This window comes from Temnothorax longispinosus, chromosome 4, assembly GCF_030848805.1.
Source record: "Temnothorax longispinosus isolate EJ_2023e chromosome 4, Tlon_JGU_v1, whole genome shotgun sequence".
Taxonomy (NCBI): Eukaryota; Metazoa; Arthropoda; class Insecta; order Hymenoptera; family Formicidae; genus Temnothorax; species Temnothorax longispinosus.
Window position 1 is genome coordinate 7,158,343 of NC_092361.1, and position 18,194 is coordinate 7,176,536.

At 37.2% G+C, this 18,194-nt stretch overlaps 1 protein-coding gene across 1 annotated transcript; it reads left to right on the plus strand.

Annotated features, from left to right (window-relative positions):
- The first annotated feature begins 15,368 nt into the window (after positions 1–15,368).
- On the plus strand, positions 15,369–18,074 carry LOC139811471 (uncharacterized). Its single transcript, XM_071775752.1, has 5 exons — positions 15,369–15,457; positions 15,592–15,676; positions 16,068–16,279; positions 17,127–17,311; positions 17,968–18,074. Exons 1-5 carry the CDS (start codon positions 15,369–15,371, stop codon positions 18,072–18,074), a joined length of 678 nt encoding a protein of 225 aa, XP_071631853.1.
- Positions 18,075–18,194: the final 120 nt, after the last annotated feature.

Sequence of the window (18,194 nt, forward strand, 5' to 3'; positions counted from 1 at the left end):
GGTGGCCGGGGTTAGAGCGCGCCCGCGAGAGATACGTCAGATACGAGGTATAAATGCTGATGCTTGATGCTGATTCCTGGATGACCTGGATTTGGAATCGATTCTGTTCTCACTCTCACATGATCTTACGATCGACCTTATCGGGCTTATCGTCGATCATCGCGTCGCCTACGTCATCATTTAGCCAACGTCAGAAAACGAACGTGCTAATCCCTATATTCCGGCTATTCCCTATCCGTGCCTGTGCCTCAATCGATAGCACCACCATCGCGAGTATCGAGCTCAATTTCTACTATATGTATGCGTGGCATATTCTTGATTAAATATACAAATTATTAAGTCTTTCCCAGTTTCCCAGACGAATGTTGATGTCGATGAAGAAAAATTGAAAAATGGTCCGCCGAATGGGCGCCGCGCCGTCTTATACACATATAGTCATATCGAGACAATCGAGACGAGTAGAATTATATTAGTAGGAATAGATTCCAATATTGCATATTAATTTCTACAAATACATTCATGTTAAGTATCTTATTATCAGCATCATCTATAACATCTATATTCTATATAATAAGCCATCTCCGCGTAAGTTGGGATATGGAGTTTGTTTCAAACATTTATATATATATATATATATATATATATATATACATTTAAATACACATATATTTTGTCGAGTTTATAGAATAGCAATGGATCTCGAACGTTTTCATATATTTGACAACTTTGTGTTGAAACATACTCGTATAAAATTACTCGAACAATGTGTAAATCCTGTTGATTTATTCCCAGCTTGCGAAAAGTCTGGGACAATCATAGGAATTTAATTAAAGTCGGATTACATCTCGCCTTCGACGACTTCGGCGAAATCGTCCATCATTTTTCGCGGGATTGTAAACAGTTTCACAATAGATTTTGTTAAGCGGCCAAGTGACTCGTCTCGAGTCTCGACCGCAGCGGCTGTGGCCCGCGGCGACGAAGATGTCGTGTTTTTTATTCCCCGCGGATCGCGGATCGCGGATCACGACGGAATCGATATAGGCTGCGTTCGGGGAGCGCGCTATTAGCGCTATTGCGTCATTCTATCTTTATCGCTCATCAAGTGTAGAACAAGGATAGAATAAGCAAATAGCGCTAATATAGCGCGCTCCCCGAACGCAGCCATAGTGTCGATACCACGATACCAGAATCGAGACTACGAGAATCAACTGTGCCGCCCGCGCCGCGCGCCGCGGAGGCAGAAGAGATGGAAGAGACTTCAAGAGACTCGGAGATAGAACGTTCCCCATTAAATTTGCTCGGCATAATTCTCCATTAGCCGATTATCCCCGGTCCCCGGTCAGTGCACGCGCATTTACGATCTTATATGTACCTCCTTACGCTTCGTTCTTCCGTATCTGGCTGTGGCCTGTGGCGGCTGTGGTTTTCGAACAACACGCCACACGGTGAATTTCTGCGGCGCGGCGCGGTTTGTAGTTTGTAGTCGCCAATGAATCAAAGATCCAAGGTGACCATTCCGCGATAGGATATCCACCCGTAGCGATATCGCGAACAATGCAACGGGGAGCAACGGCAAGAGCCGTTTTTAGTTCTCAGTTCTCATTGTCAGCCGTCAATCAGCGAGAGTTTGGCGATCCGGAAGTGGGAAGCGGGAAGCGTGAAACGTGATGTTTGCGAATCGGCTCCAACTCCAAACTCCAAACGAGACGATCGAGGTGACGCGGTGACGCGGTGACGCTGGTGACAGTGCCACAGTGGCAGTGGTGACACGTGACACATCGTCACGACAAGTTGTCACTGTCGATGGAAACGGACAGAACGTCCCGTTCGTCGGCCAGTAGGAGCTGGCAGCGTGGAAGTTATCGCGGCCGGGGCGGAAGACGGCGGAAGCGCAAGCGGAAACCGTGGGGTGAGCGGATCGCCGACTGGACCAGGGTGCTGATAGCCTTCCTCTTCAGTAACGTCGGCATCGTGTGTCTCGTAGTCGGCTACACTATAGCAGGCGCCTTCCTATTCACCCACATCGAGGGTAAAAGCAACTTGGATATCGCCGCCAACGTCACCAAGCTAAGAAATCGCACGGCCGCCAATCTTTGGGACCTAACGTCCAAGGTGAATGAACAATTTACGCCAATCACACATGCTACATGCTACGGCCTACGCGCTGCGGCCTGTGGCTTTCCGTACTTTCCGCAGGGGCCAGGGCTGCGTTTAGAAATTCAACCTGGCTAACTCTAAGCTATAGTTTACACGTCGTACACTGTTGACCGTAGCATTAGAGTTACCTAGGCGCTAGGTGCGTCTAGGCGTAATTTTAGGCGTCCCTAGGACGCAGTAGATCGTAGATCGTAAATCGGGAATGACAGGAATGACGGGAATCGGATCCGGGACTCTGGGCCGTCCGGGTCATGTCATCGAAGACGTAATACATATACTTTTATATTTATATATATATATATATATATATATATATATATATATATACATACATACGCTGAGATATCTGGCCTTAATCTTTTGCAAGTTTCGTTACCCCGTACTCTCCCTCTCTTTAACTAATGTCAAGGAATTCCAAGGAAACAGCTATAATATAATGCATTAATATTGATATTAATATATTGTTGACGTCAATCTTTCTTTTCCTTTTAATATTCTGACGCTATTGATATTGCTTATATGTTTATAGGAAAATGTGTTCTCGGAAAAACTCTGGAAGGCAAAGGTGAGAAACATTCTCGAGAATTATCAGACGATGGTAGTGTCAGCCATAAGAAATGGGTACGAAGGCGTGGAGGAAAATAAGTGGACCTTCGCTGGTGCTTTTCTGTATTCCCTTACCGTGATAACAACCATCGGTGAGTCTCGCTCTTTGCTCTTACATTTATACTTATATTTATATTTATATTTATATTTATCCGTATATTTTTTCACGTTTTTTCAATTTAATTGCAATCTTATCTGCGTTAATTTTTTTAACTTATGTACTTATATACTAATTCAATTTCTTAACTTATTCGATTTTTTAAGTATATAAAATAAAAGTTAAATGTATAGAGTTCCGATATATGTATACATATTTGTTTGTCTTTAAGAATAAAACGCGGGGTGGAAAAGGTTAGGATAAATGTTAAAGAAACTCTTGAAAAATGTTAACAGTTTATTCGCTGCTAAATACTTTGCCATACTAAATACGGCACGTTTATTTGCGCTGTTGATGCCCGGCTAATGCCCATTTCTCGCGTCATGACTGATAAACCTCATTAAGGATTTTTATGCCAGCTATGATATGAAAATGTTTCGAGATAAAAAGTCTTCAGATTTTAAATTTAACAATAAAATTTCGGTATAGTTAAACGGCCTGACTGGCAAGTTTTATTAAGTATATCACAACGACGTTTCGACCACTAATTTGGGTCCTTTTCAAGTTATTTTAACAATGCTGGAATGAGAGAATGAAAGAATATATAAGAAATTTAAAAATTAAAAATTAAACAACATTACGCGTTGAACGGATTTACGATAATATCGGTAAATAGGACTTACATGGATCATTGTGCGTCAATTATATAAAATTCGTGGCGGGTCGGAAAAATACGACGGTCTCTTAACAATAAAGTTGTGCGAAAGATGGACGACTTTTTAATATTTTATATAACTAACGGCTTTTTTTTTTAACGTGGAGAAATCTTCGACTACTGGGATCCCGGGCGAGCCCGGTTTACCCAGTAGCCCCCTCAAGAGGGGGAAGACCCCCCCGCCTTCTGGCAAAGACGGGGGGAGTGCCGGATTCTTACCGGCTAAAACGCCACGGTTGTCCTCGCGTGCGTTAGTGGAAGGGCCCCGGGAAACTTAAGATTCTTCCGGAGACCCTCCCCGCATCTTGTCCACTATTGGACTTCCTCCCGGGAGGTTTTTAACCTCCAGGTTTGACTTCCTCCCGTTTTGTACAAGCTGGGGGGACAACCGCCCCAGCCCGCCCGTCCTCACGTAGGGGGGTTTTTTGTTGCAATACATTTGACGTCCGCTTTATTATAAAAATAAATAAATAAATAAATAAATAAATAAATAATTTTTAGGATATACGTGTACGTACATGTATGTACATATCTATAGCGTATATAAATGGATGTGAAGACAATACGCCGCAAGGTGGTAAGAAAGATTCGAATTCTATAAGCGAGCAATGCACTCTCCAGCATCAGCCATGTCCAAAAATAAATGGAATTTAAATTGTAAAAACGGACGGATTTCTAGTTGAAAAATATGTACATCTTGATCTGTCTGAAATATCAGTTGAGGAAAAGAATTGTTTTAACACCAAGAGAGGAAGAGAAGGAAGGAAAGAAGTAGGGAAAGAGAGAGAGAGAGAGAGAGAGAGAGAGAGAACAATAATAAAAATATTCGTTAAATTTTAGTGATCGTTTATATCTATTATTTTTTCCGAACCACGTTTAAAAATTTTTTTAGAAATATTTAGAATGCATCAAGTAATCAAAGTTCAAATTTACAAAATTAATAATTATTTTGCTGTGCATATATACGTGTGTGTGCGCGTACGTGCATACATGTGAAAATCTGACAATTGAAGCCCTTCTATTCGTTTGATAAGAAAGAAAATGCAAACTCATTCAGTTCTATTGTCAATTGTAAAATAAATTGATCGATTTATTTATATCTGCGAGCAGCCGTAACATGATATATGTACATAATTTTTAATTATCTTCTTATTATTTTTATCTACACTAATAATTGTCAATTTCATAATGCTTTATTTTTATACATTTCTCGTACTATTTTTATATTCTATACATTAGAGATCCTTCTGTTTCTGTTCAGAAACTCATAAAAAAATTTTGTTTAAAAATTCTTTTATTTAAATGAATATTTATCGAAACCGCACAATTATAGAGATCAATTTTTACAGTGCTGAAAAAATAAACTTATTGAAATTCTGTCAATCTTAATTCCTGAAAAGTCAATCTTTTCATCGATTAATGAAAACAATCAAGATTTAACCATAGATCAGAATAAACAAACTAATAACGAAACTGTAAATTTCACCCGGCGTTATCGATTTTCGTAAACACGTTTGCTATACGAAAATTACTTCGTTCTCAGTCTGTCGCGATCTAATGCGTCAAAGGAGATCGAGTTATCGCATCGAGCAGAAAAATCGAAACGACGTGAAACGACGGATAGTTACTGCTATCCAGACCACGAATAGTATCCTGAGTCGTAGGATTTATCATTTTCCGGCGCCGCGCGCCGCAGCAATGAAAGGGTAAAGTGATATTAATGACTCTAACGTGATGGCGGCTTTGTTCTCAGCTTTGTGCGTGCTACACCGGTATCGGTATACCATGTGCGAGTAGGCGCAAAGAATATAAATCATGATTACTCGGCGAAATTACGCGAAAGGGATTGTGCGATTCATGAGGCTATCGCATAAATTAGACACATATAAAAGTATTCACGGCCACGGATGTACATATATCTCTATACATATATATGTATGCATAATATCCTCTATTAAAATATCTAGTCTTTCTAATGTAAATCTGTTTCAGTCAATATTTTTGCAGTTAAATAATTTATGTCCAATAATAGAGAGTATTAGTATTTCACGTAAATATTGGCGGTCAATGTTACTCTGATAAATAAAATTAACACAAATAGATATAGTGTTGTACATATAATAATTTAATAGCTAGTATAATAAATATTAAATAATTATAATACACTGCTGACCATATAATTAAACCACTGATAATTTATATAACTTTAATGGGATTCACCCACACGATGATAATTGTTTCAAGATTTATTGCATTTTGATAATTATTATACTAACAATTATAGTACATTGTTACTTGTGGTTGGAACACTATTTTGAGGGAGTTGCGCATATGAATACTGGAACGCGATCGTGCACGCGCGCGCGCCCTGCAATGATAATTATTTTCAGTCTTCAACATTATCCGGGTTGTTTTCGATAACTGCCGCAACGCAAAGTCGGTCGTTTTGGATTAACACAGAATTAATTAACGATACGAAATATTCGATATCGGTGAGGCATGCTCTCCATGAAATTGTAATAATAAATCGATGAATTGCACATTAGGCAATTAATTCTAGACGCTCACGCAATTCAGTTGGTGATCAGGCATCATTCAATAAATAACATTCAATAAATTAGTATTTTTAGTTTAGTTTTATTTCGATGCACTGATTCTGCTGTACAACATTATTTTATACATTTATTTTAAGACGACGACTTAACAATGTTATATATAAAAACTTGAAAGAATTTGAAATCTATATGCGTCAAAAGTGATGCAAGTCTTTTATAATTATTGCTTTACACCTTTGATTTAATATACATTTTATTTTAAGCGTTCAAGTTTAATCTTAATGTCTAATACAAATACGTTTTTAGGACAAAAATCTAAGATCGCGCGTGATCACGGATCACGGATATGTTACTTTGCCGTGATCATGTAATGTGACTACCAAATCGTATGACTCGTTAATGGCGAAGTGGGAGATAAAAATCGAGCCGTAACAATTTATCCATAGAATATTTGTAATTCGAGAGCGTGAGTTGCGCCCATTGACGCGAAAATAAAATGATGTGTCATTCACGCACCATCCATAAAAATCCTCTCGCGCAATTCGCAACAAGCCGATCAGGGTTGCGTCGCGGAACGTCCAAAACTGCGCGACGAGCAGCGTTGGAGATGGCTCTCGCGGAATTCTCGCGGTAGGTACGCGGCAGTGACTGATTTTTCAGCGTCACTTTTTAATGCGCGTGTCTGCACATGAACGAACGAACGAATGAACAAATGAACGGAACACCGACTTTGTTAATCGAGAGATATCGTGGCTCGTCGATACAATTTTTTTATTCATTTTTCCAAAACACTATTGCTACAAAATAAATGGAAAAAAAAGAAAACAGCTACAATGGATGGTATATGGCTAATGCAAGCTGTAATCTGCGGCTATAATCCGCCTATATCACCTAACGTCTATGTATCGATAAATACAGCTTGCGCTAATTTTATGAAACGAGATAGAAAATAATATTTAAATAAAACAAAATATTATTCCATTGTATATTTTATCGTAACAAAACGTACATTACAGGTTACACATTACAGGTAAGTTCATTCTTTAGTTTTATGAAAAAATGAAATAGGTTACGTGACAAAGCATTGCATAATTATCTATTTAATGATGCTAAGACTCCAGAGAGTCTTTTATCGTAACTATATTATAAAATTTTGTACAAATTATACAACATTATTATATGTACCATCTTGTAACATTAGAAGGATTGAATCCCCGACAGTGTCCCCTTAAGCGACCACCACAAATGAAGATGTTACTTTTATATAGTGCCGCAAACTCCATTTTATTATACTTCACGTTGGTGTATGAAGCTTTGAAGTTAAAGAAGCAGAAGAAATTCAAGAGAGAGGTTCCTAAAGAAACAACGTGCTTATTAAATAAAGACACGCTTAAATATTCTATCCTCTAATTTTGCCAACTTCTTTTATGCTAAAATGCGAAGGAATACAAAGAAATAGAGAACGGAATGTTATTGTTACTCAAAACTAAAATAATGCTCTTTCATCACGGATTCTTATCATAATAGCGCATCAGAACTTATTTTACAAATTAATATGACAAGTAAAAGAATACGCGTGTCACACGGAAACTAAATATACATATATTTGTACGCTTCAAATATCCAAAAGTCCTAAACAGATCAGAAATGTTTGGTTATCAACATTTTTCGTCATTTTTGAATCAAAAACATGGGAACAAGGTTCTTCGTACAACTTTAAACCCACCCTATGTACAATGTAATATGCGCACGTTTCATAGTCGGAAATGAAAGCGGAAATAATGGGCTATGCACGCGAAAATTAATGTCGTGTTATACGAGTCGAATGCTAGTGTATAAAACTGCTGCGCATATACAAAGTGTTCCAGAAATTCCGACTTTATTTTTTATATTTTCAATCAAATATTTCAGATACTTAACATTTTCTTAATTTAAATATTGAGATACCCATAATCTCGGAATCATAGGAATCAAAGGATTGAAAGTGAAACGATCAGATCTTCTATGATGTAATTATTCTAATTAAATATAACGATTACAGAAAATCTTTTTTTTTTTAATCTTACCTCAATTCAGGCGATTGTTATCTTTTCAGCAATTTTATTCCAAGTTTGATTTTGTTTCAGATTTCCAAGATATTTAGATTTTACTCAAAGATATCTATTATTGATTAAGGTCGGAATATTTTAAGACGCCTTTTGTATAAAAGCCATAAAACATTAAAAGCTTATCCCGACTATATCAGCTACCCTTTTGATGACCGTAATAAAAGCAATTAAAAACGATAGTGCAAATAGCAAAAATAATTCGAGACCTTTTTCGATATACGCTGGAAAATTAAGTTTTAAATACTGCAGACGGTTGGTTCTCCTACAGATAACTGTAATGTTATTTACAGGTGCGATTTATATTTTAACGGATATGAAATTGCCGCTTTATTGGCCGACGTGACATGAAAAGTTAACAATTACATTGCGTCAATTTTTATCAATTTGTATTAAAGTTTCTATTATACGTAGAAACATCAATCATCGAATTTGAATCAGTAGTAACAGGGAGATAAAATTTTTTTTACTAACTTGGATAGAAAATTCTGCATTTGTTTACATGCTTACATGCTTAGATGCTTACATTTACTTGTAGTCGGAAGAGATCTTACAAAAACAATCAAATATTCTTTTATCAAAAATTCCGATACATTTCTATTTTACTGCTATTTTCTGTGACATCTCTTGTTCAAAAGGTCTTATCTCGAAAGATAAAATTCTATTTCTACAAAAGAAAAAAAAATTCTGCACGCGCGAGACACGGGGAAAACGACTTCGACGATGGAAATCTCTATCGTCTGTCGTTCATGTTTCATCGTACTGTTAGGTTTGACTGCAGTTCAAAGATGAGAATGCAATAAATAGCAATGTATAGTTAGCAGAGATTGCACGATTAGTTTCGACATGTTTAAAACTTAAAAATTCCTCAAAAAAATCTCTTTCATAAAGACAAGTCTTTTGCAAATCTATGAAGACATCATTCCCTTCATTTGTAATACGTAGAATAAAAGCTCTCCAAATTTCTGACGTATTTAGTAAAGTTTATCAAGCAACGTGTGTGTGTGTGTGTGTGTTTGTGCGCGCGCGCTTCAAAACTGAGAGAGATAGGAAGTTTTCGACACGGTAGAATGGCGATACTTACGAATAGAACGAGTCCCAAATTTATCGAGTTGTGTTACATATCGTTGACATTTGACTTTTCGACCGTTTTGCACGTACAACGTTTTTCCCCGACGCGCGACGTCCAACCATGTAACCCAGAATATGCATTATACATATATATATATATATATATATATATATATATATATATATATATAGGTGCGATTTCCTTTAACAAAAACGTTAAAAAACTCCAGTCGCATATCTACAGGCTTTGTACACGCGTTGTTTGAATCGTGACCGACAAGTTTAAGGAGATTGTACGGAGAATCAGAAATGTTAAGAATTGCATAAAATTTAAAACATATAAGATCTTTTACAAATAATATCAGCATGTGCATTTTTTTCACCGGTTAGTTTTTGAGAACATTTGTAACAAAGTTCAAGATATTTGAATGGATCCTAATGGGAAATTGCGATGCTTTATATCAATTATCAACACAAATGACTATTAAAAATGTTAAGAACTAAACAAAAATAAATTTATGTTTAATATATAAAAAATATTATATTAAAAATGCTTTTAAAAATTTGAAAAATATGACACGGTCCGTTGTAATATTAAAATTTGCATCGCGGTAGAGCCGTAGTAATAAATCGATATTAAAACGGTATTTAATCGAAATTTATTTAAATAGAACAAAAAAAAACTCAGCACAAAATAGATAGACTTCTTTTATGTTACATCTCAAGTACGTTGGCTTCAAGTGCTTCGCTCATCGCTCTATAAAATACACATAGAGAATTACGCGATAAAACTTTTGCTGTGACATAAAAGTGATGTTAAAAAATCTAGAACTTTTTAATAAAAATTAACCGCGGTAAAAAATAAAAAAAATTTCACATGCTGACATTATTTGTAAAAGAGCTTATGTGTTTTAAATTTTCTGCAATTCTTAACATTTCTGATTCTTTTTATACTCCTTAATGCCGTGTAGCGTTGTGGAGCAAAACGACGTTTGTCCACGACGACGTTACATAAAACCACTGACGGCCATCAGGTTATTATTGCCAAAAACCTAAATCCATCACTAAATGAATAACGATACCTATGTCGGTATTACGATCTCGAACTCAATTAAGTGCAGCCGACGGTATTTCTAAAAACGTCACCCTCGACTTTGTCGATGATAAAGTTCAAGTTTTTTCCGTCTCGATACGTGCGAAAGAACCGTTTCGCCTATTCATTATTATCGATTTTTTCGCACCAATTATGTAATCTCGGAATGGCGAGCGTTAACGATTTAGTAAAATGTAAAAGCATATATAAAAACTCTTTTATATGGATTCTCTTAAAGGCGACGCGATTTCAAGTTTAATCTCAAATTCTTTGAAATTTAAATTCTTTAGTTCTTGAATTTTAATTCAGAATTTTATAATCAAAACCACCAAGATATTAATATTGAATATTAAAATTAGTTTGAAGGTTGACAAACATTAATTTAAATTGAATATCTATAATTTAATTATTAAAACATCAAATTTGTAATGTTATGTTTTATTGGCAATGAGTCTTAATTTGAAATCGTAAGAGAATGAAGATATATTTTCAGACCATTTCGCGCGCATTTACACGTAAAAGCTTCGACACTAAATGTACGTCAGCTATGTGCATTTAGTTTTAGTGGTGTACATGATAATACTAAAGCGCCGATATAACCACGTAGGGCATAAGCGTAGCGTGCGCCGCGAGCAATGTTTATCATTTTCACTAACTGACAATTTTGGCAGCCGAGATCGCCCGATTTTATCCTCTTTCGCTTTCACGATGATTTACTGCAACACGCTATGACATAAATTAACATGATATATGCACTCGTCATATCACTCGTTTTCATTGGTGGTAATTCAAAGTATGTTTCGGCAGTACATGAAACAAGTTGGATTAGGACATGATAAAGTTAAAATTAAAAATTGAAATAAAATAGCGGAGAAGCTGTTAGTTAATACAAACTGGACTAACAGTGAGAGAAGAGGGAGGGGGAGGAATTTTTATAATAAAAAGTAATTTGGACAATTCCGCAAATATTTTCAAGTTATTCTTGAGACTGCGAATGACTGATGCCTACAAGAGATGATTAATTAAAAGCCCCGGATGTTAAAGCGTTCGAATCGACGTGGATGGTGTTATCGGCGTAACGACACGCTTGTCTTGCCACGCACGTACGTGTAATAGGTATCACGTGCGAGACATATCAGGGACATTAGTCCGTGCGGGTCGGGCCTCCGGCCAGGGAATTATTGGCGATTAACCAAAAATACGGGAACCAATATTCCGCACGTACTTGTGATGCGTATATACGTTCGTTATTTTTCCGTCTAGATTGTCTAGGTCGTTTTAGAATCTCTAGAACGACGAAGGCGACGCGACAGTGTCGCGTACGTGGTTAGCGATCAATTATCGTGAGGATTAATCGCGGGAGATTTCGTCGCGGCGTCAATTTATCGGCTTGTCAAGAAGTTTAACGGCGAAATGATTCCCTCTGAAAATTAATTATGCCCGTTGCCGCGGTGATGTCAGACAATCGCTGTCGCGCTTGATTTATATTGCGTTATTATGTTACCAACTATCTTTCACATCCTCTTGTGATGTTACGGCTATTATATATCTGAAATTCACGATAATCTGTAAACGATGTGTAAACGAGGCTATAGGTATCAATCGATATCTACATCCAGGTGAATTAATCATGTTTTCGATTTTTTTTTCATTTTCGAAGTAAAGAGGACAATTGAGAAATTGTCAGCAGGAGCAGAGTGTTTCGCTTACAATTAGTCTAATAATCTAACTTTTAGTTGAGTTGTTTTATGTGGGAAAAACTTACTTGTTTTATGTATAATACTTTGTATCTATCGATGGAGGCAGTTACGTATGTGAGTGGATATGTATACCTACCTATTCCGTAAAAAAAATATTTAAGTGTGCAAACTTTTTACAAAAATACGGATGCGTCCTACATGATGTCGTCGTCGAATATTGCAATGCGTTTATTAGCACGTCCAGCAGATTAACTACTAACCTAGCCTAATAGACGCTAAAGAAATTAATTAATGGCCAAACGGAACATCGATCGTTGATGATGATCAACAGCGATGTCTTTGCGATGAACGGATGAACGAACGAATGAGCAAATGAGCAAGCTTCCTTGATCCTGAGGGATCGTACGATCAGCGCGCGTTAATTAATTTCCGGCCTAACCAAGTCCTCGGTATGCAGTCCGCAAATTCGTCGTCGCGGAACACACCGTAGACGTACGACAAGTAATTCTCGATAGCGATTCGATTACACGGAGGACATCGGATACGAGGGAAATACAGGAAGTACGGTCGAGCAATATAATCCAATTTCGCGACTTTCATCGAGCGCCACTCTCTCCGCTTTTCGTCGATTATTATCAGTGTCTGTTATTTATGCCATAGGATAATATACGATATAATATTAACGATGACATTTGAGATATTTAATAACCGGGGGACCGTGATTTATGTAGCGATTAGCACTTTAAGAATCAATTAATTATAAAAGACTTGCATCACTTTTGACGCATAGATTTCAAATTTCTTTCAAGTTTTTATATATAACGTTGTTAAGTCGTCGTTTTAAAATAAATGTATAAAATAATGTTGTACAGCAGAGATACAGCATCGAAATAAAACTAAACTAAAAATACTAATTTATTGAATGTTATTTATTGAATGATGCATGATCACCAACTGAATTGTGTGAGCGTTTAAAATTAATTGCCTAATGTGCAATTCATCGATTTATTATTACAATTTCATGGAGAGCATGCCTCACCGATATCGAATATTTCGTATCGTTCATTAATTCTGTGTTAATCCAAAACGACCGACTTTGCGTTGCGTCAGTTATCGAAAACAACCCGGATAATGTCGAAGACTGAAAATAATTAAAATATAAATCGATAAAAATTATGTCGCGCAATGGCTTTTTGTTTTCACAACACCTCCACGGAAAGTCCGACTTTCCATGCCTATAGAGAGGGGCGAAAGTGATCAATTTCACGCCAGGACGGCATTAGCGGGACGAAAGTAACCACTTTCCTCCCTAGGGCGGAAAGTGATCACTTTCGTTTCGCTAAACAGGGACGAAAGTAGCCACTTTCGTCCCTAGGGAGGAAAGTGGTTACTTTCGTCCCGCTATGCCGTCCTGGCGTGAAACGGCCACTCTCGCCTCTCTCTAGGCATGGAGGTCGAACTTTCCGTAAAGATATTGTGAAAAATATTGTGTGCACCTCGGGGCGAAAGCTTTTTCAGACTTGTGTGATTTGCCGCCCTCGCCTTCAGCTCGGGCGGCAAACTTCACACTCGTCTGAAGAACGCTACTTTCGCCCCTTGGTGCACAATATACTATTATAACGCAATATTACGATAAGAAGAATCACTGCATTTACTGCAATTTACAAGAGAAACGAGATCTCGGAAATAAAGTTTACGTTTCGTGTATCTCGGAGCCGGCCATTTGGCATGTTCTTTGGAGGCTGAAGTTCGACATGCTGAATGCATACCCTCGTCACGTTCCTCTTTTGTATTTCCCTATTTCACATATTTCACATATTTGTGTGCACGTATATGAAAAAAAAAGAGAAGCTGAACAAGCTTTTTTTTGCAGTGGCTTTCGCTTGATTACAAGGCACGCTCTGATTCGCCTCTGATATCGCGCTTCGATTCGACGATTTTTTGGTACTAGACTAGAGCTTGTATTGCTGCATACTTTTTGCTCTTTTTGAGAATGATAAATGGCCAAAAGTTAGAGATTGAAACCGCGGAAATATCAACAAAAGTTGTCGCTCGATAAACGGATACTATTGTCGCGATAATAGTAGTCGTTAATAGATTGCCAGAATGTTGTATCGATGGTGAGAGAGAAAGAGAGAGAAGCCTCCTTCACCGAAAAATCTCTTTCTATAAAAAGATTAATATAATAAAATCGAATTTTTAGACTGGACAAACGGGCGCGAATAAACACGATTAACAATTTACTTCAGTGTACCGCTGATCCTCGTAACGACGTGGACGACGGCGACGCGACGTCTCGCGCGATTGCCACTAATGCCGCGGAAAATCATTTCGTCACGTTGTAGAAAACGGTGCATATTTTTTCAGAGGCCCAAATAGAACTTATAAACGCGCGACGCTTTCCTCTTTCCTCTTAAAGACTTTTACTTGCTCGATTTTGATGAAACACATTTTGCCACTTTATGAAACATGAAAATGTCCGAGTAGGTTCCTCGGAATTGTTTAGATCTCCTGCGAGGTAAACCTAAAACTTTCAGTATCCAATAGCACACGCGGTCAAATTCTCACGGATACAGGATGTGTCTGCTGAAACAGCGTCTGCTTGAATTATCAGGAATTATCAGGAAACAATTGACGCTCTATGAATGTCGTTGCGATGATAGAGTTACACGCTTACCCGAGGGCTACTTAATTCAGATATGATAATAGTAGCATTTTGTTTGAAGAAAAAATCTAAGGACATATATCGAGATAATATAGTCACTGTCGAAATACACAAATAAATTGTCCTTGGAACATGACAATATTTTTGCTGAACATAATCCGTACCTTAAGAGATTTTTGTTTTAATCATAAAAGTAAATTCGTAAATCTCTCTCTCTCTCTTTCTCTCTCTCTCTCCTCCCCCCCTTATGGATAATATATATTTTTTATTGTAATTTTATATATTCAGACATTCGGTATATATTCTTTTTCTTTGGAATAAATATTTTAATCACGCGTATTCGTTTCATTAATAATTCAAACGGCACCATACTGGGTTTCTACCTGAGAGAAACACCGCGGGCAATAAATTAATAAAAAATGAATCAGTTCACGTACGGGATGGATGTGAAGCAAGAAACGAGAGGAAGCAACGAAGCAACGAAGCAACGAAGCTCGTCGATAAACTCACTTGCCGCGTTCTCGTTTATTGCGCAGGTTACGGCAATCTTTATCCCAGAACGAAATGGGGCAAAGTCGCGACTATAGTGTATGCGATAATAGGGATGCCGCTTTTCCTTCTCTATCTCAGCAACATCGGCGACATTCTGGCCAGAAGCTTCAAATGGACCTACGCCCGCTGTTGCTTGTGCAAGTAAGACCGTTCTTCTCCTCGCTTTAAAAGTGTGTCACATTCTCATAAATGTTTCTAGTATATTTTTTGATAGCGTAACAAATTTTGTCAGATTTAAAACCGTTGAATTAATCATGATTTCAATTTTTTTCAAGATGTCGAAAAAGACCGTATGGTGCGGCAAGCGCGAGAACGTCGGAGATATCAAATGATCCGGCTACAAAAAGAGACAGGTGGCAGGTAAGTTGGTAAGCGACGAACGCTGCAACCGGAATTAGAATCCTATCGCACTCTAATCAGTAGCATCGTGATGCGGTGGAGTAGACTTGAGCTTTCATACAGAATTACCTTATACTTTCTTGAGAATTATTTTCATATATCTGGAATGCAAAACGGAGACCGGGCTGGAAAAACAAATTTCTTCGATATAAAAGGCTTCGATATTATTATGTTCGTTACGAGAGAGAGAGAGAGAGAGAGAGAGAAAAAGAGAGAAAGAGAGAGAGAGAGAGAGAGAGAGAGAGAGAGAGAGAGAGAGAGAGAGAGAGAGAGAGAGAGAGAGAGAGAGAATTCTGGTAATTTTGGGATATCAAGTCAGAATAAGAGAATATTTAACAAAATTTGTCTGTAGATTGTAAGCACGTATGGCGGAGAGGTAGATACGTCGAGTTTGGACGTAGAGGAAACTTTGCCTAGAGACGACGACAACGGTGGCGACGGCACCGTTAATGAAGGCGACGGCAACAACGAAGACGATGACGACCAGAGCGAGCAGAGCGACGAGAGCTACGATCCTCAGCATGTGACGGTGCCGTTAACTCTCTGTCTCGCTATTATGGTAGGGTGAGTATCTGACGAGAGATGTAATAGGACCGCATGTTAATTTAATATTTTAGTTAATTAAAAGATTCACTTTTTATAAGGTCGTAAATGGATAGATAAATGAATTAAAAAGAAATGACAATAATTTCATTGCTTTTGATAGGAAATATAGGAATAGTTTTTTATCTGTATTTATATTATACATACACAACTACAACTTATATATAGCAAATTTTTTCGACATAACTTAATTTGAAAAGTTACAACTCTGGTGGAAAAATGTCTCAGAATTTTTCAGATGTTTTATACGAATTAGAACATTTTCAGAAAAATTCAGATAAAATAATAATAAAATATTTCAGATTTTTCCCGCCAATATATCTTTGTAGAAATCTGAATAAATATGAGAAAATCTGTGCAATTTATCAGAAATTAATTCATACATACGGATTCCGAAAATCATTCTCATCCAATTATTTTTGAGAGTATCTGAGAAATTTTATACATTTTTTTTAGAATTTTTTACAAGTCTCAATTCTTATAAAATTCCTGAGAAAATATGAGACATTTTTTCACCAGGTAAGTGACTATAATTTTCGTGATTGGCAAATTTCAATTCAATTCAAATTAAAGTTCTATTAAGGTAAGATTATCAAGTATATAATTTTCGGATGCGTTATATTTGGATAGCCATATTAACATTGCTCAGTTAACATATTAACGCTCAGTTTACGAGTTCAATATTCCACGATTAAACTTGTATGTCGCTTTCTTTCGGAAATTCGTCACTTTCTCTCGGCAAAACCGTACGTCTGACAACCTGAACTGACAGCATTGACTTTTCTTTACTTTTTGCTCTCGATATTAGGTATATTTGGGGCGGAGCAATTCTGTTTTCGATATGGGAGGATTGGAATATGCTGGACGGTTCTTACTTCTGCTTCGTGTCTTTGTCGACCATAGGTTTCGGCGACATCGTCCCTGGCGACGAGATCTACTCCGGGCAAGGCCTCGATTTATCTTTCATCTTCTGTTCCATGTACTTGATGCTCGGTAAGTTTTATACACATACGTATGATAACGCATCTATTATTATTGTATTTATATACAAAAGTCAATAAGAGATTTAGAGCTTCCTTCAAAGAAAATCCTCTTATAACTGCTCCGAATAAAATTTTCCCTCATAAAGAAGATTATTGCCTTTACACTCGTTCGATTATTGCTCTTTTGTTACTCGTTATTACGTTATTACGTTATTACGTTACAGATCAAAAGTATTAAAATTATTTAATCGTGCACATTTTAGTCCTCAGTAAATTGAGATAAAAAATAAAAGGCTAGTTTTTTAAGAAATCCGATTGCCGAACAGAATTTTTGACGCTTAACGCCGCGGCGCGAAGACAATCGTTTTAAAAAGGATTAACCGCTTTAAATCCTGCAACGCGATTTCACCCGTTGCCATACAGCTTTCCGTGCTGCGAGCGCATTAAGTTCGTTTCAATCAATACTCGATTGCCAGGCAGATTTTTCGCGGAAAATATTCAAGTGCTTTTAAACGTTTCGACCGCTTCCGTACTCTCAATTCGCGCAACAATTGGCGCAATATATATAATATCCGTGATGCTTAAAATCACGCTCTAATCTAATAATAATCGATATAGACTTTACAAAGATGTCGAATCACTCGTAATATATTTTTGTATGTTCAGGAATGGCGCTGATTGCTATGTGTTTTAATCTTATGCAAGAGGAGGTGATCGCCAAGATACGTAGCCTAATGCGCATCGTCAAGTACATCTTCAGATGTGAAAGATGACGAATGAATTTTCGTCTGCATCACCAAGACAATTGGTGAGTTGGCAAATATTTCTCTTCTCGCCCATTCAATAATCTGACATTGCGATAATTTTTAGTCTTCATAAATAAGAAAGATATC

What these genes read in the sequence shown, in the direction of transcription:
- LOC139811471 (XM_071775752.1), top strand. Translation starts at nt 15,369, where the DNA reads ATGCCGCTTTTCCTTCTCTATCTCAGCAACATCGGCGACATTCTGGCC. An exon ending in GCCCGCTGTTGCTTGTGCAA is followed by an intron (nt 15,458 to 15,591) that starts GTAAGACCGTTC and finishes ATTTTTTTCAAG; the next exon opens with ATGTCGAAAAAGACCGTATG. An exon ending in CAAAAAGAGACAGGTGGCAG is followed by an intron (nt 15,677 to 16,067) that starts GTAAGTTGGTAA and finishes ATTTGTCTGTAG; the next exon opens with ATTGTAAGCACGTATGGCGG.